Source organism: Triturus cristatus, chromosome 11, assembly GCF_964204655.1.
Source record: "Triturus cristatus chromosome 11, aTriCri1.1, whole genome shotgun sequence".
Classification (NCBI taxonomy): Eukaryota; Metazoa; Chordata; class Amphibia; order Caudata; family Salamandridae; genus Triturus; species Triturus cristatus.
In genome coordinates, this window is record NC_140594.1 from 888643590 (window position 1) to 888663429 (window position 19840).

Here is a 19840-nt window from a genome sequence, read left to right on the forward strand (position 1 = left end):
TTGTTGGGCCTCCTCTACTGCGAGTTTCAGTCAGCAGCAGGAGGGCAGCCCAGTGTCTGTGCTGGTGGCATCCATTTTGTGATGCCAGGGCTTTTTCAGATTTCCACAGTAGGTACATGTCGTCCCCTCTAGAAGGGTGGGATCATACTCCCACACCAGTTATTGGTGTGGGGGTATGATTCCAAGTTGTTTGACACCAAACACGACATGTTTTGATGCAGTCATTCCAAAGTTAGCATTTACCGCTAGGTTATAATGCACTTAAGAGTATATGGTTTAACCGCATCCACAATTAGCCACAGAGAATAGACTCTGCCAGCTGCAGAGGGGCCCTGCTCATGCAGAGGCACCCCCTCACATTGTAAACCAAGCACCCTGCCCTCAGGATTGATAGGGCCTGCCTTAGGGGTGACTGATAGGTTTATATGTGTGTGTATGGTGAGGTATAGGACCCTATACCTCAGTGAGGAGTGCTAACACTACCTCACCCAGGCTGCAGTAGCAGGCCTGTGGTGTCAGATTTAGTCTGCTTCCCAGGGGTGGCATAATATATGCTTCAGCCCCTGGTAGACCTGTGAAGTACCTATGCCCTTGGTACCTAAGGTACCATATACTAGGGGCTCATAAGGTACCACAGTATCCAATCACTAGTGCATCTAATATGCACTCCAAGTTGTCTAGAGAGAACAGAGAGACTGGGGCCCTTATTAGCAGGGACCCAGCCAGACTATAGCCAGAAACCAGTGTTAACATCAGAAAAAAAGTTGGGGTAACATAAGTGCAGATCCTACTCTCCTACACTCCCTATACCACTGATGCCTGCGCTACTGAGACAACCTTACAAGTTGGTGCATGAGCTTTAGACTGCACAGCTCAGAAACACAGAGAAGCAACCACTGATATGGTTTTCCTAGCCACGCTTTCTGCATTCCTGGTGCATACACTAACTCAATAACCCTTCAAATGAGTGCATGAGCTCCAAACTGCACCACTCAGAAATACAGAGAAGCAACTACTGATCCATTTTTCCAACCAAACTCCCTGAAAACCTGGCACCAACTCAGAGTTACTGAATACTGCATGTGCTGTAGAAAGTGTGATTCCTTTAAAAAACTGATGTACATTACTTTTCTGAATCTGCGCACTAGCCAGAACAAGTTCATCATATGGCCCCATGATGGCAGAAGGGGCCAACCAAATTGTACTGTTTTCCAAAATTGGATGTGTTTCTCTGGTATTGAACCTTTGTTATGAAATAGGTTTACTTCTGCCTGAAACCCAACAGATGAAAATGGGATCCCCTTCCTTGCCTTTGAACCTGTTGATCATGGAATGATTTAAGTTCTCATATAAATGTTTTCTGTAAGGATTGATCCAAGCTTGTCTTCTTGCAATCTATAATCATAGTTCCGAGCTAACTTGCCCATATGTTAGGGTTATCAGAATACCGCCCACACACACTCTGTACCTGTACTGTCCAGCTCAATTTAGTTAGCCCGCAAATTTTCTCTCCCATGGTGAAGAGTGTTGCGTACTTTAAGAATATTACATGCAAGCATCATGATGAGCTCCCACTATCTAAGAGTATGAATTAAGAACAACATTTTCGATCCTTCCTTGAGGGTTTTTGCCCTTTTTTCTGTTTAGTGTTTATGCATCCAATATAAGAATAAGGCTGAGATTTACTAAGCCTTACATAGGTGCTCGCCTGGCACTTCACAATTGTGCAGTATGTAAATAATTCTCTTAGTATTGCTATCTGCCATTTCCTTATATGATGGCCCAGCTTAACATCTGGTGTTAAATAATGTGTATGTTACATTGTGGTAGTGTCTAACTGTTTGATTTGTGAAGAGGTTTCCACATGCAGTTGTTAAAATTTGCCAGAATTGCCCACTACCACTTCCGACTTCCGCCGCAGATATCCTCCCAGCAGAAGAAAGGTTTTCATACCCCATGATTGGCCAGAGCCCTGCATAAACAGGGTGTATGACACAAGTAATGTCCTCTAGGGTGGGCATGCCAGAGGCTCAGGATTCCTCAAATCTAATCCAACAGTCCCCTTCCAGGCTCCGGGCCAGAAAAGACACCGCCGGGAGCCATTTGTACATTTCCCTTGCTTCTGTCTGGAAATTTACTGATCAAAATGTATTGTTAATTTTAAAATCTTAGCCATTTATTAGTGGCCCCATTCAACAATTTAGTTACTGGTATTTGTAGGCTATATCAAATATGCATAAGAAAACAATACATTAATATTACACCATATTCATAAGTTATGAAAAATCTAGCTGCAACAAGCTCTGAATGTAAATTGCCTTGTTTTTGAGACTAGATTGATAACATGCTATTTTCTTTAGGCTACTACCAATGGATTTAATTACCAAGCTGGTGTATTTCGACCCCCCCCCCCCCTCCTGCTTATTGTCCTTGGCTGGGCTGTTTTTCATTCTCTTTCTGTAGATTTTGCTTTTAGTTCAGTGCCTAAAGCTACAAAGTGTCTGATTGCATGTGCCTCAGCTCAGTGCTTCATGTCTGAAAAGATGCCATGTTATAATGGCACTTCACAGAGCACTGAGGTCCTGTTTATAATAATTGGGCCCTATAAAAATTTCACAGCAGAGATTTAAAAAAACCTTTTGATTCTGAGGAAAAAATACATGTTAGTATCTGCCAGTGGATTATACTCTTTTTATTATGTATGGCTCTCACAGAGAGCCTCTGTCATTTATTTCAGTTTCTAAACGTCACAACCCACGGCTATGACATAGCAACAGTTAATAACAAAACTGATTACCTACTGTTGTGATTGTTGTAATGTCATAAACGCTTTCTAGGGCAGGCTGACAATCTTCCCTAGTGAGCCTGTCCGCACAGCACTGATTGTCTGCTTTGACTGAAAGCAGGAAGCACAGCGGAAGGAGGAGGAAGAAAGCATTGTGTATCGTCCATAAGACCTTGCTTTCCAAGGGTCCACCGATTCTCCGGTCCATTATCCCGTCTTTTCGCCCCAATAGATCCTTGCACTCAGGAAATAAGCACCTGGCAGTTGTGCCCAGGATTAAAAGGTCCCGGAGAGGGGGACACATGTTCTCCTACAATGCAGAGAAATTGTGGAACCAGTTACCTTATCACATCCGTCTTGAGGATAACCACTTGTCCTTCCGAAAGCTTCTTAAAACCTTCCTGATTCCCTGAAAACCAGTCGTAGTTCTTTGGATGACTCTGCTCCTAGCCCTGGGAGGCCTTCTCGTAGCCATGCACTATATAAATGCATATTCATTCAAAGGAAGGGGCGCTGGTGGGGGTTGGTCAAGGATGGCAGGTACTTTTTTTATTTAAAAAATGTAATCTTTGGGACAGAGATACATAACAAAGTCCATGTTATATATGGCCCACCAGCCACTGGGTAGCAGGTGGAAGCAAGGCAGATGATTTTGGGGGCCAAGACATAAGATAAAATTATAGATGTATAAAAAGTGAATTATGGGAAGTTTTTCACCTTGGGGTACTGACTGACACCTTAGACAACTCAAACTTCGCTTTAGTCTTTTTGATGTCGCTCAGAACCCGTCGGTGAAAATCATCCCCATAATTTACTGTTACCATCTATAATTCTGTATCCTTATCAGAGGATTACTGCCAGGGCTCTCAGCTTGCAAGATTCTACCAACGTGCACAAGACACATATTGTGTTTCCTTTACTTCAGAGAGAGAACATCATTGAAACAAGATAGTAGCCGTGTGCTGCATCTCTGGCACACATTTCGGCCTAAAATAGAAAAGGCTCACCTTTGGAATATCCTCTTGCAATGTTGTTTGTTTACAATTACTTTTTAATGGCTGCCGGTAATGAGCTGGCATGGTTTCCAAAGCGCCCTTTCCATGCCCTTTCACCTGCTCTGGTGAAAAGATTTCACAAACATAACCTTTCCTATTAACACAGCAGAGCTTGCAAAGCATCACCAAGTAAAACAAGCATTGGCAAAGCCATTCAGGTTGGCTTTAAAGTCCCAATGGAGGCAAACACAGCCATGCACAAATGTGCACAGACTATTAACACTCTATCTCTGTGAAATCTGTCTCTTTCAGTGCTTCCGATGTCTGTGCCATATTTTATTCTAGCTTTGTTGTATGTCCTGCAGGAAAAGTAGAAAACTGGCTAGCCTGCTTCATCTGATCACTCACGCACTACATTGACATATTGTTGTACTAGGCTAAGAAAATATATTGCAAATCCATGTCCACTTTGATGTTTCTTATTGTCGTGGGTTTAATGCCTCTTGCCTGGTCAATGATCTGATAAAGTTCCTCCATGGTGCCACTACATTATTTAAGAGATGTTAAGTGCCCTAGTAGTTGCTATATCTTTAAAATATTCATGTGAGCCACTAGTGACCACAATTCGGCCAGTTTTTCCTTGACAAACTCGATTTAACTGTCTCCAAATCCAACTCAATGCCTTATTTAGGTTTACTGGTACCCTCAATTCTGCAATTATTGCGTCTAACCATGACAACACTCTCCTACCTTGGCCCTGCAACTGAGTATCTCCTACAAAGGTAAGTCACTGAGGTAGACCAGCACTTGTTCAGACTTCAAGTTCCCCTTAGCTCCACATTCAAGAAGTATCCTGAGCAAGTTTAAAAACTGCTGACAGGCAGCGGGCATGCCCAGTAAAATCTGCTTCCTTAAGTTGACTACAAGATATTAATCATTCGGATGAATCAGCAGAAGAAGGATTGCAGACTTCATGTTACACTTCACATTTCACACCTTAGCTGAATCCTTTCACTAGCCCAACTACGTTGTTGATTTTAAGGGTAACTGAAGAATAGATCTAAATTCACACTTTTATTTCCTCTGAGATGATGCCCAAAGGTGAAATCATTACATTATGGGATGGTACTATCACAAAGTCCCTTTTCCTTTTTTGCCCATATTCTCAGTCACCACACCTATAAGGATGTTCACTGATGGCAATTCCCTGGCCATCTTCTGCCTTTTACTTTTTGTATGCATCTTAGAAGCCCTCTGTGAAACCTTGTTCGAGCCATAGCAGACTCTTCCAAGAAAAGGGAATAGACATTCACTCTTCTTGTTTACCCAGTCCAGAGTAAGAACCTTCCCATAATCCTCTTCCCCTTTTTTATACTCAGGTCCCCCATTCTCATATTTGTCTTACTATGGCATATTTCGAGCATTTGTTCATGAACTTACAAGGCTCTTTCGTGCGTAGACCATCAGTATAGGACCAGAGGGCTCCAGGTGGTGAGGCAATGTTCATTGTATTACAATTCACCATCCTGGCATAGGGAATCTAAGATAGAGTATGTCTGTGTGCCATCAGCAAACCAATGACTGTGTGGCATGCTAGGACTACTCTTGTTGGTGTAATCCACTTACTATCTTATAAAAACAAAACAGGACCACTGCTTTATCTTGAGCACATGCTTGCTATCTGTCCTAGGTGTTATAGATTCCCCCTTGATCTCTGTTAATTACATGTCTTCAGGGACCTCTGGTATCTGATAGCTTTTCTTATTTTTGGACACCAGTTTTCTGGTTTGTCCCAGCATTCTTGTGTTTTTTCTATATTCAATCCCTACCATACTGGATAAATCTATTAATATTCTCTTTTTCTATCCCTATGTTACCAGGCTTTCTCGGGAATGGTCTGTAGCATTCAACATAGTGGATTTCAACTTGTGTTTAGCTCAAGGGCCATGGTGTCAGGAGAGGCAATTAGGTGGTTCCAACATATCTTCTATGATGTGACATAACGAGTCAAACTCATGATTTTGTTGCCTTTAGGTATGAGAGTAGAGGATGGAGTTCCTCAGGGTTCACCACTGTGCCCCCACTACTTATTATATTCATCAAGCAACTATTTTCTATCATCACTGCCAGAGTTCTGCATTTTCACTTGCATGTCAATAAAAAGCCATTTAATCTACCTATCAATGCCCCAGAAGATGACTTCTCTAACTTAGAAAGTGGCTTGGCTAATGTAGCCTAATGGACGAATAACAGCGAACTAAAACTGAACAATGCTAAAGCAGAACAGATGTTTTTCATAGGTGATCAAGTCACAAATGATGAGCCTTACATAAATTGCCTCAGCGCCATCTGAATCATGTGGCTGTCTCGCCATCTTTAGGAAGACAAAAAGAAATTCTAATCATAACCTTAAAGTCCACATAAAGTGAGCGGTCTTTCTATTTATTTGCCAACTGAAATAAGGACTGCCCTACCATGAACAAAACAGCATGAGATAACAAGGAGGCTCCACCTTATTGCCAAACTCGATTATGCACATATGATACTAGGAACACAGTCTAAGGGCCAGATTAAACAGCTTCAGTTTGTTTGGGTCATGGTAACAAGGCTGGTTCTAAAACTGAAAACTTCTGACAGCATCAGTGCTGGTATAGTGTCCTTACATAAGCTACTTGTGTCCAGAATCATTTAAATTAGTGAGCCTGGTGCTTAAAATGTCTGAAAGGAACAGCTCCTAGCTACCGATTGATAACATTATCTTGGTTCAATCCAGGGAACACACTGAGGTCCAGCAGCTCAATGCTTCTGACAATATCTTCCACCAACCTACACTTATAGGATAGGAGTTCTTCTGTTCTATGATCATGGATATGAAAGTCATTAGCAAAGGAATTACAAGATGTATATTACCAAGAGATAGAGGGGACTGGGGAATACCTAATTTTCGGTTATATTATTGGTCAGCTCTTTTGCAGAACATGGGTGTCTTGCTTGTCTATGATGCAAGAATAGAAGAGTCAGCTAGCCCATCAATATACGAGATGGTATTGGGCGAGGAGGCCCAACAATGTTTAGTGCGTATAATTGAGCCTAGTTACTACAAAAACACCACATTTAAAATTATTATGACAGCTTTTGAGATTTGGAGAAAAGTAAAAAAATAAATTGGCCTAAATTTAAATTTAAACTTTTATACTCCGTTGAATAATTGTTTTTTGTTACCAGATGTCTTTAGAGATCCTATCATGGTTAGATGGTACCGGGCAGGTGTATGCCAATTGGGGGATTTATTTGAAGGGCATCAGATAGTCTCTTTTCTTTCTTTGCAACAAAAGCATAATTTAGCTTGCACAGAATTTTTTAAATATCTCCAGTTACGTAGCTTTCTGGAAGCGAAAACCACAAAAAATCAGATTATGCTTAATAGGGTTAAAGTCCTAGAAGCAATTCGACAAAGATCGAGAATTGGCCCTATCTATCAATTAATGATTGAAAATTATGAAGATGATTTACCGTTTTGGGAGGATAAATGGCAAAATAAATTAGGGGTGGATAAAATAGATATGAACAGAATAATTCAATTATGTATTAAAGTTTTATTTTGTGGCTCGCTAAAAAGTCAACATTTTATGTCTATTTTTGATTTATATTATACACCCGCAAAATTAGCTAAGTGGGAATCTGCTAGAGGGAATAAATGCAACCGATGCGGGCTAATTGCTACAGATACTGTTCATATGTTTTTCCATTGTCCTAAACTGAGCCAACTCATTAAGGATGTTGAATATTTTTTGAATATCTGTTTAGGCATTCGGGTACAATTGACTGCAGAATTGATTATCCTGGGTTTACAAACAAATGGTGATAGTACTAGGACGGAAGTAGAAGAGGAGTTTTTATTTATTTGTATGTCAATTTTTCGACTTTGTATTACAACTCAATGGCTTGATTTAGATCCACCTGTTTTCAATAATTGGCAATCTAGATTATTATCCGTATACTATCTGGAAATGTCAGTATATAAAATAAAAGGCAGGAGGAGAAGAATAATGGGCTAGAAGTTGTGGTCTCCGCTATCAAAGTGGTTATGAATTCATTATTCATTAGGTTTTCTTTTTCTAAAATTAGTAGACATGATGTTTTATCAAGAGAGCCATAATGTGAATTCGATGATAATATGATGGATTGTGTTTCCTTTATTTTTTTATTTTTTTCAATGGTTCTTTTTTTTCGGTTGTCTGCTGACATAAAAATCAATAAAGAAATTAAAAAAAGGAATTACACATTTAAGACAGCCCTCATTTGGTCCAGAAAGAACTTAAGCTACATTTCTATTTAACGCCTAAGCCCCCTCACCTGATCATGAGCACATCAACTAGATCAAGAGAGTCTTGTTTTCATGGTACTTTGCTCCTAGTAACTATTTGCTTGTAGAGTGTGCCTAACAAATAAAAATAATAAAATAATGCAATTTTCACTCTGTTCTCCAGGTGTCTGTCATTGATAATACCTTACTGTCAATGCCTGGTGTCCTGTCATCCTGAGAGGTGCTTTCTCTTCAGGGTTCTGTGTGCTCACACTCTCATTTCTCCTTGAACTCCTCATACAGTCTGGAGCTTAGGAAAACCTTGATGACTTCATTGTCTTTCTATAAGCCCCATTATTAACCTTTCCTGTGATATCCATATACAAATAAGTCAATTCCAGCATAATCCTAAAGATTCTCAAGGGGTGCGTCACCCATATGGACGGATACAATGAGCCGCATGTGGGTGACATGTATCTCGCTGCTGAAATAGGGGTTTGACTCTAGGCTCTGGCCCATTCATGGCATAAAGCTACTCGGAGGGCTTGTGGTGATTGTAAAAACTGAAGAGGACACAAGGGTTTGCTGAAGCATGCAGGCATTAGTCACTAGACTCACAAGTGGAGAAAGTGGTTGGAGAGTCTACACAAGTGTTCCCACAAAGAGAGGAAAAACAGGGTGCCACCAACGATGCAGAAACCGGGCTACAGAAAGACCACAGGTAGGACTTGAGAATGGACTTTTAGCCAAGATAGCATCTTTACTTTTGCATTGGAGGTATAACAGTGAATGGCAGCCCCATTATCAAAAGTATTGGGAAGGAGGTTAAAGTGCCTTTCTAAGGAACAAGTCTGAAGGTTAGAGACATGCTGGGGCCTATTTCTCCACTGAAGTGGGAAAAAGATTGTCTGGGTGCCACGTCCACTCATGAGGAAATTAAATGAGGTAATTGAACACTGGTCAGGCCTACACCGTGGGAGAGAAGTGTGGAATAAGAATCAATGCATGTTGGTGACAATTCCCATTTTTGAAATAAGAAAAAGATGATAATCATCCTTCTTGAATGTCAGGTCTGATAAGACAACACACCCAAATAAAGACCTCATTACCATCCCTGGGCATGGACCTGCGGTGCGGGTCCAACTAAATGAAAAGCCCTCCATGGGGCACTGGATCCTTCGAAGGCAGACCATATTTTGAAATCAACTTTAGAGTCCAAATGAAGAACCAGCACACAACTGAGTGTGATCCACCTACACTTGAATGTCAAAGGAATATTATTTTGAGTGACATGCAGTATGAGACAAGGTAACCTTCAAAAACTGACCAAAGAGCAAACAAAGACTGTGAAATCGAGGTTGTAGATAAAATTATTTATTTCAACAATGCGTGTACACCTTTTCAGGAGAATTAACAATCTTGTATTTGCCAATCACAGTGCTTATTGATTTTAGAGGGCACCACCACACCAGAAGCCACTATTATAGTTGTGCTCTTTAGATATTCATGTTAGAAGGGCCATGAATATTGCGCTTCTTCGGCAGATCTTGTCAAAATCAATCCTACAACTTGTTGCCTTCCATATATTTCTCCCAACCCATGTGGCTGTAATTGTATTTTAGAGAGTTCATAAGTGATGTATCTCCCAGTGGCATAAAGCAAATTGAGCTCCCCCCTCCAGAATGTGAAGAGGGGCCCCTGAGTCTCCCATATCTCACAGGCATTCTGTGGCCTTGGGTTGAATTGGGGCTACTTGAAAATGTGGAGGGACCCTGAAGGTTTGGGTGCACTTCTGTGCCGCAGGGCCTGCATAACGCCCCTGGTATCTCCATTGCTTGCTTTTGTTGGTTACCACAGTATTTTGTTATTTTCTAAACAATATCTAAACAATACAGTGAACTCATTCTGGAATGGGTATGTCTTTGGCCTCAGGTAATTTAAAATATTAGTTGTGTCTCTACTGCTATGAATTGTAATATTATACTTGAAGTACTGAAGTCTATGGACTTTTTAACATGTGGGGAAAAAGTGAGGGCCATAATATGGTGTGTGCCCCTCTACTAATGTTTTCTGTATTTGAGTGACAAAATGGTGGCATTTTCGAAAAGTCAGACACATACATGCAGACTTGTATTCGTACCCAGTCCAGAGGTAACAGCGACCACAGATGAAAATGTACATCTCCTGGTCACTATCTTTAAAGAGTTTTCTGAAGATGAATGGCAAAGCCCTAGTCCACGTTAATGGCATTCAGTATTTTATAGATTTAGTTAACCCATGATAAATCTGTATCGAAATTATACCTGAGAAAATAGTGTTGGGTCTGTTAGTGTATGTGTACATATATAAAAGTCATATTTCATTTTTCCCTGTCAGCCATAGTTATCTGTTTGTAACATATATGTTCAATAGTATATTTACTTAATGTCAATCTGCAATAAAGGTAAATTTCAGAGCTCAGCGAATCTGCTTTGTGGATTCTCTTGCTGTACCCTTCTCTTTTTTTTATTAAAGAATATTTATATCAAACACAGTCTAATATATGACAAAAGTAAATGTTAGATTGAGGGCCAAAACAGAAAACTAAATAAATCTCTGGAACACAGAAGACAAATAGAATTTAAAGAGGAAAAAAACAACATCCATTCACACTATAAGGTCATAATTGATCACTGTGCATTAACAAAAATATATATTTACGAGCAAACAAACAAATGTATTTAAGTACGTGCATGTGATGACAATAATATTTTTAAGGTTTAAATTAAAATCATGGTCGATATCTCAAAAAGTTGCTCTATTCATCGAGCACAACAGTTGATATTGTTGTGTTGTTAATTTCACTGGTCATAGAGGCGGAGGTGGGTGGAGCGCTCTTATCATTAGTGGCAGCTCTGCCCCCTACGATTTCTTCGGTGTTTCTTTCCGGCTTTAACAAAATGATATAACATTTTGGGACAAAAATGCAACCAAGCAACCCAAAACTGGATGCCAAAATGGCAAATATCTCCACCGCCACCTTGAACTTCCCTCTTGTGCTCAAGTAGGCAGGAACAAAGGATATCCAGACGATGAAGAAAACCAACATCCCAAATGTGATGAACTTGGCTTCATTGAAGTTATCGGGAAGTTTGCGTGCCACAAAGGCGGTAATGAAGGACAAGATAGCCAGGAAAACATCGAATCCAAACATGGAACACAAAAATTCAATTGAGCCTTCGTTACATTCAAGAATGATTTTGACATTTTGAGATTCCATATTTTTATACACCCATGGCGGGTATAATATAAGATACGCAGTAGTGACTCCGACCTCAATGGATAAGCCAATCAAGCCCACAAGTTTCTGATACAAAGGTCTCATTAATGTCCCACCTTTTCCTGGAGTCTTGGATTTGGCTGCTCTTGCTGATAACATTAATACAATCGTCTTTCCCAGTATGCAGGACAGACATAGGGAAAAGCCGAGGGCTAGAGTTGTCTGGCGAGCCATACAAGACCACTCAACTGGTTTTCCAACAAAGAGGATTGAGGTGAGAAGAGTAATAATCAATGAAAACTGAATAAGGAAACTTAGCTCTCTATCATTGGCTTGAACAAGGGCGGTCTTCCGGTGCATCACATAAACCACAGTGATGGCGATGACAATGAGGGCTCCGAACACGGACAGCGCTATTAGTGTTATTCCCAATGCTTCTTCGTAAGCCAGGAACTCCACCTCCTTCAACACGCACTCATTCCTTGCTGCATTTGACCAGTAGTCTGACAGGCAAGCAATACATTCTCGCTCATCTGTTGGATAAACACAGAAATGAATCAGAAAAAGGACTTAATAGGGGTAAACGTACTTAAGCCAGAAGCAATACAATTAAAAAAGAATACGCTCAAGAACAAGCCCAAATTTGAATGAGGAATTGAACTACAAAGTGATTTATAGACACTGATAGCGTCATTACATGTGTCCAGTAATCCACCCAGTAACACTGCCTGAGTTACCAATTTTTGGGGTATTGGTAACTAGAGGGGTGGAGGGAGTTTATAGGCTATTACCAGGGGCGACTCATCCGTTATGGTGCAAGAGCGTCGCCCCCCCCACTGAAAGTCAGCAGAGGCAAAGGACAATAATAAAATAATAAAACATTTTATCATAATTTTATTTGTTGTCGTGCAGGCTGCAAGCCGAGGGAGTGGAGGGGCCATCCATACTGAGCTGCAGCACCAGGGAGGAGGGGGGAGTGTTGTACCACCATGCGCACTTACCCTTTCTCCTATCCGAGCTGTGTTGTACAGCTGGGTGGAGAACCAACAAAGGCAATCAGTCCATGCCTGAGCGCTGAACCAGGGCGCCCAGACCAATCCCAATGCTGCTCTCATGCTGGGAATGGTATACCCAGCATGGGTGCCGCACTGGGATTGGCAGCTGGGAGCATGCGCAGTGTGCAGCAGTTCCTGGACAGGTGGCGAAGATCGGGAACAAGGTGGTGGCCATCAGAGAAGGTAAGTCCTATTTTATATATTCATAATTCTGTCTAATTTTGTTTGTGTTCCCCCTCCCCCTGCCCCACCACTTCGCAATATGACCATCCCATGGTTTAAGTACAATGCTAGAGAACAACTCTTCTCATCAATAGATTGTAATGACTTTTCCAGTCAATAAAAGGTGGCACAGCTTCAGATCAGTGGTCCCAACGTTTCTCATTGAAGGCTGCATGGCCAACTGTTTTTCAAGATTATCACCATCTATGTAAACACCTCCCATCCTAAGGGATGTATTTAAATGCAATTTTTGAAAAATCTGCTATGGCCTCAGCCCTGGAGAACCAAAGATGGACACCTCTTTTATAGATGCAAAAATTAAGTAATGGGATTTCCTATTCGGGATTATTTGAAATATTATAAACGTATTTGTTTTTTGTGTTTACAGTATGCCACACTATGCACAGGACCAGTTCAGAGGACAGGCACTTTAATTATTGTGCAGCAGTTTTACTTCCAATAAGCTAGGTGTTGCGGTCTATGTCGGTACAGATAAATATTACATTGCCATTGTGTACATCAGTTAACCAATTCGTTTTTAACCCCTTCGCTGCTGCGGACATTCCGCTGCAGCGCTGGGGGGGGCAGGGGGGCAGCGCGGTGGGCCTGTGCTCATGACGGAGCCGCTCCGTCATGAGCCACAGTTGAGCTGTGCTCATGACGGAACGGTTCCGTCATGACTCCGCCCATTTGCGTTGTCCCCCCGCACAGGCGGGGAAACAGCGCCGCGCAGGCGGAGCGGCCGCCAACAGGATTGTCATGACGGAACGGTTCCGTCATGAGCACACGGCAACCGTGGCTCATGACGGAACGGTTCCGTCATGAGCGGGGAAGGGGTTAAAAAGTAATGCAACAAATAAAACTTTTTCTCATATGTTTACAAATGGTCACATATATCTGAGTAGTAATTTAAACATCTCAAATATGAAAGTCGAATGTCAGGAATATGCCTACATTAAACAAATGTAACTCACTTCTTGTGTGTGTGTGTGTGTGTGCTTGTGTGTGTATATGTGTTATGTACCGTACCAGTGCCGTTTGTTATCTCTCCTTCAGCACACTGAATGCAATCAAAACAGCAGACCGGTTCCCCTTGTCTGATTCCCTTCCTGGTGCCAGGGAGGCAGCTTTCACTGCATACCGAATGGGGCGACTGTGAAAAGAACATTAAAATATTAAATGTTTCAGTTTTTCTATCCAGTTACATTCCACATAAATATCCTTGCTAGCCATTCATTTATACTAACTTTGTGTGTTTCTATGTTAGTGCAAGCAACGTTTTTAAAGCGTGTACACTTTTCTTTCTTGTGACAGTAAAATGGACATAAATGAGTTTTTATCCATGGAAGAAACGCCTACTCTAGGCATGGACGAAGCGGAAAGGACATCACATACCATGTGACCCCCGTCTGATGTCACAAGAAGTGCCATCACATGTACTTTGACCTGATGACATCACAGGAAGAGACATCACCTGCCCTTTGACCCTCCAAGATGATGTCACAGGAAGTGACATGATAAAAACTCTGACTTGGTGACATCACAAGAAGTGATATCACCTGCCCTTTGGACCACCATGAAACCAAAGGAAGCGACATTGCATAACTTTTTACTTGGTGCTATCACAGGAAGTGAAGCATCTACCTTTTTGTTACTTACATCACACAAAGAGGCTGGACAATCTCTACAGATGCAAAAGAAGTACGCTATAAACAGAAATACTTCAAATCCTATTGAAAATGCAGCTGCATACATTGTTTCAGGTAGTTTCTTCAGATAATCAAATAAGATAATGTAGCACTGATTAAAAACCCATCAAATAGTGTACAACAATGGAGAATACACTATTCAAGTTGAAATCAGCCATTATCAATATTGTTCTTCTCCTAGTACCTGAAACTCATTCATGAGGATGCTGAGCTGGTGTCGGCTGTTGTTCATGCCGGTGCATAAACAACAGAGCTCTGTCTTTAATTTTCGTATTCAATTTTCACTCTCGCCGCCAGTGAAGTTAATAACTGCATGCTTTATGAAAGCACATAACACAATAGCCCTTCACAGCCGTGGCACCGCCGCACCAGCATCGGGGACTCCAATCCCCAGTGGCACTGATGCCAGGAGGCGCCAACATGTGCAGCCCTCGCCCGGAGGCGCTTAAAGATAGCTCGGGGCTTCTTCACAGCTGCTGCACCGCCACACCAGCATTGGGGACTCCAATCCCCAGTGGCACTTGAGCCAGGAGACACCAATGTGTGCAGGCCGTGCCCGGAGGCGCTTAAAGACAGTTCAGGGGTGCCGCACTCACCGCACCAGCATCGGGGACTCCAATCCCCAGATGCACTCGCGTCAGGAGGCGCCAACATGTGCAGCCCGCACCCGGAGCCGCTTAGAGATAGCTGGGAGCTCCTGCAGCGAGGGAGACCTTCACAGCCGCCGCACCAGCATCTGGGTCTCCAATCACCAAAGGCACTCGCACCAGGAGGCGCCAACGTGTGCAGCCTGCGCCCGGAGGTGCTTAAAGATAGACTGGGGCACTGTGAGCCGCTGCACCGCCGCACCAGTATTGGGGACTCCAATCCCCAGAGGAACTTGCGCCAGGAGACATGAACATGTGCAGCCCATGCCTGGAGGTGCTTAAAGATAGCTCGGGCACAGCCGCCACACCAGCATTGGGGACTTCAATCCCCAGAGGCACTCGCGCCAGGAGGCGCCAACGTGTGCAGCCCGTTCCCGGAGGCGCTTAAAGATAGCTTGGGGCTCCTGCAGCGTGGGAAGCGTGCTGGAGTGCACGGGCCAAGGGCGGGGCCGTCTGTGCCCATCCGCGGACGATTAAGGCGGGGCCAGGCTCACTCTCTTGACCCCAGGCTAGCGGGACAGCAATAGTCACTAATGGCTGTAGTGGTGTGACTTTGCTGGATTTTAGGAGGTGTTAGAAGGGCAAGGAAGTGGACAGAAGCTGCCACAGGACAGTGATCACAGACCCGTGTGAGTACCTTTTTTTCATACCTCCCTTCCCTTGAGACCTCCTAAACGTTTTTGCTTCTGTTGTGAAGGTGGGTTCACCAGGCTGACCGACTAAGAACACCATGGGCAAGAGAAAAGGCGCTCCCACCTGTTCCACACAGGACCTAAGTAAGGGAACTATTGATACATTTTTGGTAAAAGCGGTGGGGGTAATCACCAAAGAGATAGACAAGGCAGAGAGGCGACTATCCTTGGAAAAGGCTGGGGCAGCTATACCACTCCTGGAGGAGTGCGTTGCCCAGGTGACAGAAAAGTCAGCAGAGGGTGCCCTGGGTCAAGGCCAAGAAGAAAAAGCAGAAGTTGCAGGGGTTTCTAACCCGGGCACCAGATTAATTACCAATGAAATGAGGCACATCACCCAAAATAAGGTTTTGTCAACCACTGTGCATTGTATGGACTTAAGTGACCCTCCCATCCCGAAGAAACAACGGCAAGTACATTAGATAGGCGGAGGCACCACAGGCTCAGATACTAAAGTCACCAAGGACCTCGAAGACTTGTGGGGGCCATTAAAACAAACAATAGTGGTAACAGTGACCGGCCTATTGAAAACATTTTTAAGGAATTTTCAAAAGTTCTGGATCACACAAGGGCAACACTTGTTAAAATTGATAAAGCATTGTCCTCCCCTAGCCAGTCCACGCAGAGTGCTGCTTCCACTAACAAGACTGCCCAACAAACAACTCTCCCTGTAATCCCCTCTGTGGCAACACCCTGAGACCCAGATCCCTCAAATAACTCCTGGTGCAACAGGGTCTATGAAACGGGCCTAGACCCTGGGGTCAACTATGCCTGGACCATTGTCCTGCTATAACAGTGAGCCGAGTCAAAGGGGTCCCCACGGGGGTCACCAACTGCACTGTCGGTCAGCCAGTGGGGTTAGCCTGTCCGCCCCTAATACTCTAAATCTGCCAGTTATAGACCTCCCGCCAGCAAGTTGTCTCTATACAGTGGTTCTGGGAGGTGTCCCCAGACTAAATAGTGCACGGGATGAGTCATCCGTCCAGTTGATCAATAAAGTGACCCACTAGCTATGCAAACATGCTGGGTTCAATATTGTCGAGCATAGACATATCCTGATGTACAGGAGGGTAGCATGGATTGGCAGGATCAAACATTTTCTGGAGACAGTGTGATTGTCACGCTTAGGTACTCGGAATTGGTCCACAAGATCTTATCCCCCCCCCCCTTGGAACCATTATTAGCAGATTTAGGGATTAAACCACGACCGCTGGGTTTTCTTTCCTAAATTGTCCTAAAGTCTTGCTGCGCATGAAGGGCTCGCCTCTGGGCGGGGGACCCCTGACATTAAGAAATGCATTTTCACCGTCGAGGGACCTGAAGGACATAGATTGACAACAAAAAGGGGAGGGTATTGCTAGAGTTACTGACAATCGGGTTGAACCCCCCTGATGACCCCCATGTGATGGTTGAAAACAACTCTGGGGTAATAACAGATATGTTTTGTGAGCACAGGGATCAAAGTCATCTGAGACCGGTCAGTACAGTTCCCAGGAAGGGCGTATTCTGGGTGATTTAAAAATAGTCTCGTGGAATGTGGCAGGTCTAGCCAGTACGTTTTGGGATGAGCAGTGGGTTCATTATATCAGAGATTTCCACATATTATGCATTCTGGAAACGTGGGAGCTAGCTAATAACTTCTTCATAGAAGGTTACAAACGTTTTTTCCGCCTAGCATTAAGGTCGAGCGCAGGGAGAGCAAGGGGGCGCTTAATCATACTCATAGACCTTAGGATTCACGGTAGGTGGAAGACTATGTCATGGGACTCGGATGTTGCCCAGGGACTTACAATCTCAAGTAACACTTACCGGCTAGTACTAATTAACTTTTATAATGTGAAATCACACTCACAAGGATCGGACAGCCTCGATGAATTAAGCAGACAGTTGGAGCAAATACAGGGTGAAGGTCTGTCACAGTCTCAACTAATTTTTGTTGAGGACTTTAATTGCCATCTATGCCCCAATTTAAGGGTATTTCATCGCGACTGGTCGACCTGCACATTAAGGGAGGGACCACACATGGAACATACTCAAGAAGGGCAGGATTTGAGTGCTTTGCTAAATACTTATGGTCTAACTCATACATTAGACCTGATTGCCACTCACCCTGACATAGCTGTGCCCCCTACCTACAAAGGTAGAGGTTGTTCCTAATTTATTGATTTTATATTCGTATCCCTTACATTGAGGAGGTTTATAACCTTTTTTAATATTAATCACATCATATTTAGCGATCATAATCCGGTGACCGTGTCACTTGCTGCCCCTCAGTACCACTCAGTATCTCACAGAAGAGCTGGGGGAACGATTTCCGCAACTGACCAACTGACTACGTTGGGCGCAGATTGACACTGTGCTTTTAACAAGTCACTTTTTAATTTAGGCAAGCAAGAGATCCTGAAATGTTCAGGCCCAGAAGTACAGAGAGCTGAATTAGTTCAGGCATTTACCGCTATTGCGCAGCTAGTGGATGGTTTACTAAGAGCGCCTCCATATTCCCCTAGCACGGACACCTGAAGATGGTTTAAAGGGCAATGTTCTCAGGCCCTTAGAGCTTTAAAGACAGCTCTAAAACAGCTGCCTAGAGATAGGGGCAGGGTGGCGGCCTGCTGCAAACTGTATAAGCAAGCAGTTAGTGGGAGGAAGTGTCAATTGCAACAGAAGGCTTGGGAGGACCTAACAGAGGCTTCTGAGCTAAAGGACTCTACCCGTTTCTGGAGGGTCATAAATAACCCTTGTTTTAAAGATTCAAATAACCCAGGGCTAAGCTACAATATTTTACCAGAGCAATGGCAGGCTCACTTAGAGGGACTGTATAACCAGCCCCACGGAGAGGAGGAATTACATGCACTGATGCCTGAATTGGGGGGAATTGAACCCATCACCTTTTCTCTGGATGAGGTGAGACTAGGTATCGAGGGCCTCTCGTGGAATAAGGTGCCGGGACCAGATGGGATCCCGCCAGACTTCTTCTGATGCAACATACAGGTATGAGCGCCTCTCTTAGTGAGGGTTTTAAACGTGGCAGTAGCGACAGTAATGCCATCTTCATGGTCTACAGCCACCCATGTCCCTATATTTAAGAAGGGAGATCGGGATAGTCCACACTGTTATCGCCTAATATCCCCTATTAATGTGACAGCAAAGGTGTTGGGGCGGGTGGTACTAAACAGGTTGGAGGATTGGGCAGAGGCCAACCATGTAATAACTGATGTACAATATAGGTTCCGAACCGGCAAATCCACATCAGATCAATGCCTGAATCTCTATCTTGTCACTGCTAAGTACACAATAGCTAAATCTGGAATGTTGTATTTGGCTTTTATGGACCTTACTGCGGCCTTCGACTGAGTGAAGCGCTCCAAACTCTGGCATCTCATGGGAGAGCTTGGGGTGGACCCGGCAATAATTAACATCTTAATGACCCTACACTCAAACACTACTGCCGTAGTTAGACACACACAAGAGGGGAAGACAGCGGATCATTTTAATTGCTATAGCGAGGTAAGACAGGGTTGTATTTTAGCGCCGTTCCGGTTTACATTATACATTAATAGTCTAGATTCTGCCCTGACTGTATTACAAGCAGACACCCAGAGGATAGGTACAAGATCGGTCCCTGTTCTGCTTTACGCGGATGACACGGTTCTCCTTGCCCGTACCCCTAAGGGCCTGCAGCTCTTTCTAAATGGGTTTGTGACATTCATGAACAAACTGGATTTGTTCCCAAAACCGAACAAAATCCTATATAATGGAAATTGGGAAGAAGTGCAGGAAGCCTAATACTTACACAGTAGGCACACATACTCTAGGGTTAGTTGCAGCCTTCTCGAATTTAGGTATCTTATTTGACGAAAAAGGGAGTTTTAAATATTTGCTGGAGGAGAAGTGCCTTGGTCTGACAAGGTCTACTGGAGCAATAGCAAAGTTTGCTCATAGATTAGGTAACTGGTCACCTGGGACGATTTTAAAATGATATCACTCTTTCTGCAGTTCCAAAGTTTTATATGGCAGTGAAATTTTGGGTTTTAGGGTGGCTAATAAATTACAAATGGAAGAAAACAGATATTTTAGGCGCTTGCTGAAAGTCCCTCATAGCACCCCCACGTACATTGTTCACAAGAAATTAGGGTCTTGGTACATCTCGGATATGGTGGCTGTGAAACTCCC

The 19840-nt window shown here is 43.3% G+C and overlaps 1 protein-coding gene across 1 annotated transcript in view; it reads right to left on the reverse strand.

Moving 5' to 3' along the window:
• Window positions 1–9479: 9479 nt before the first annotated feature.
• LOC146785585 (vomeronasal type-2 receptor 1-like) overlaps window positions 9480–19840 on the reverse strand; it is a 441438-nt gene continuing 431077 nt past the window's right edge. Inside the window, exons 5-6 of the mRNA XM_085634771.1 lie at window positions 13652–13775; window positions 9480–11878 (exon numbers count right to left, since the gene is read on the reverse strand). Coding sequence (XP_085490897.1) covers window positions 10884–11878; window positions 13652–13775 — 1119 coding nt within the window. The 3' untranslated portion in view covers window positions 9480–10883. The remainder of the gene's footprint in view (window positions 11879–13651; window positions 13776–19840) is intronic.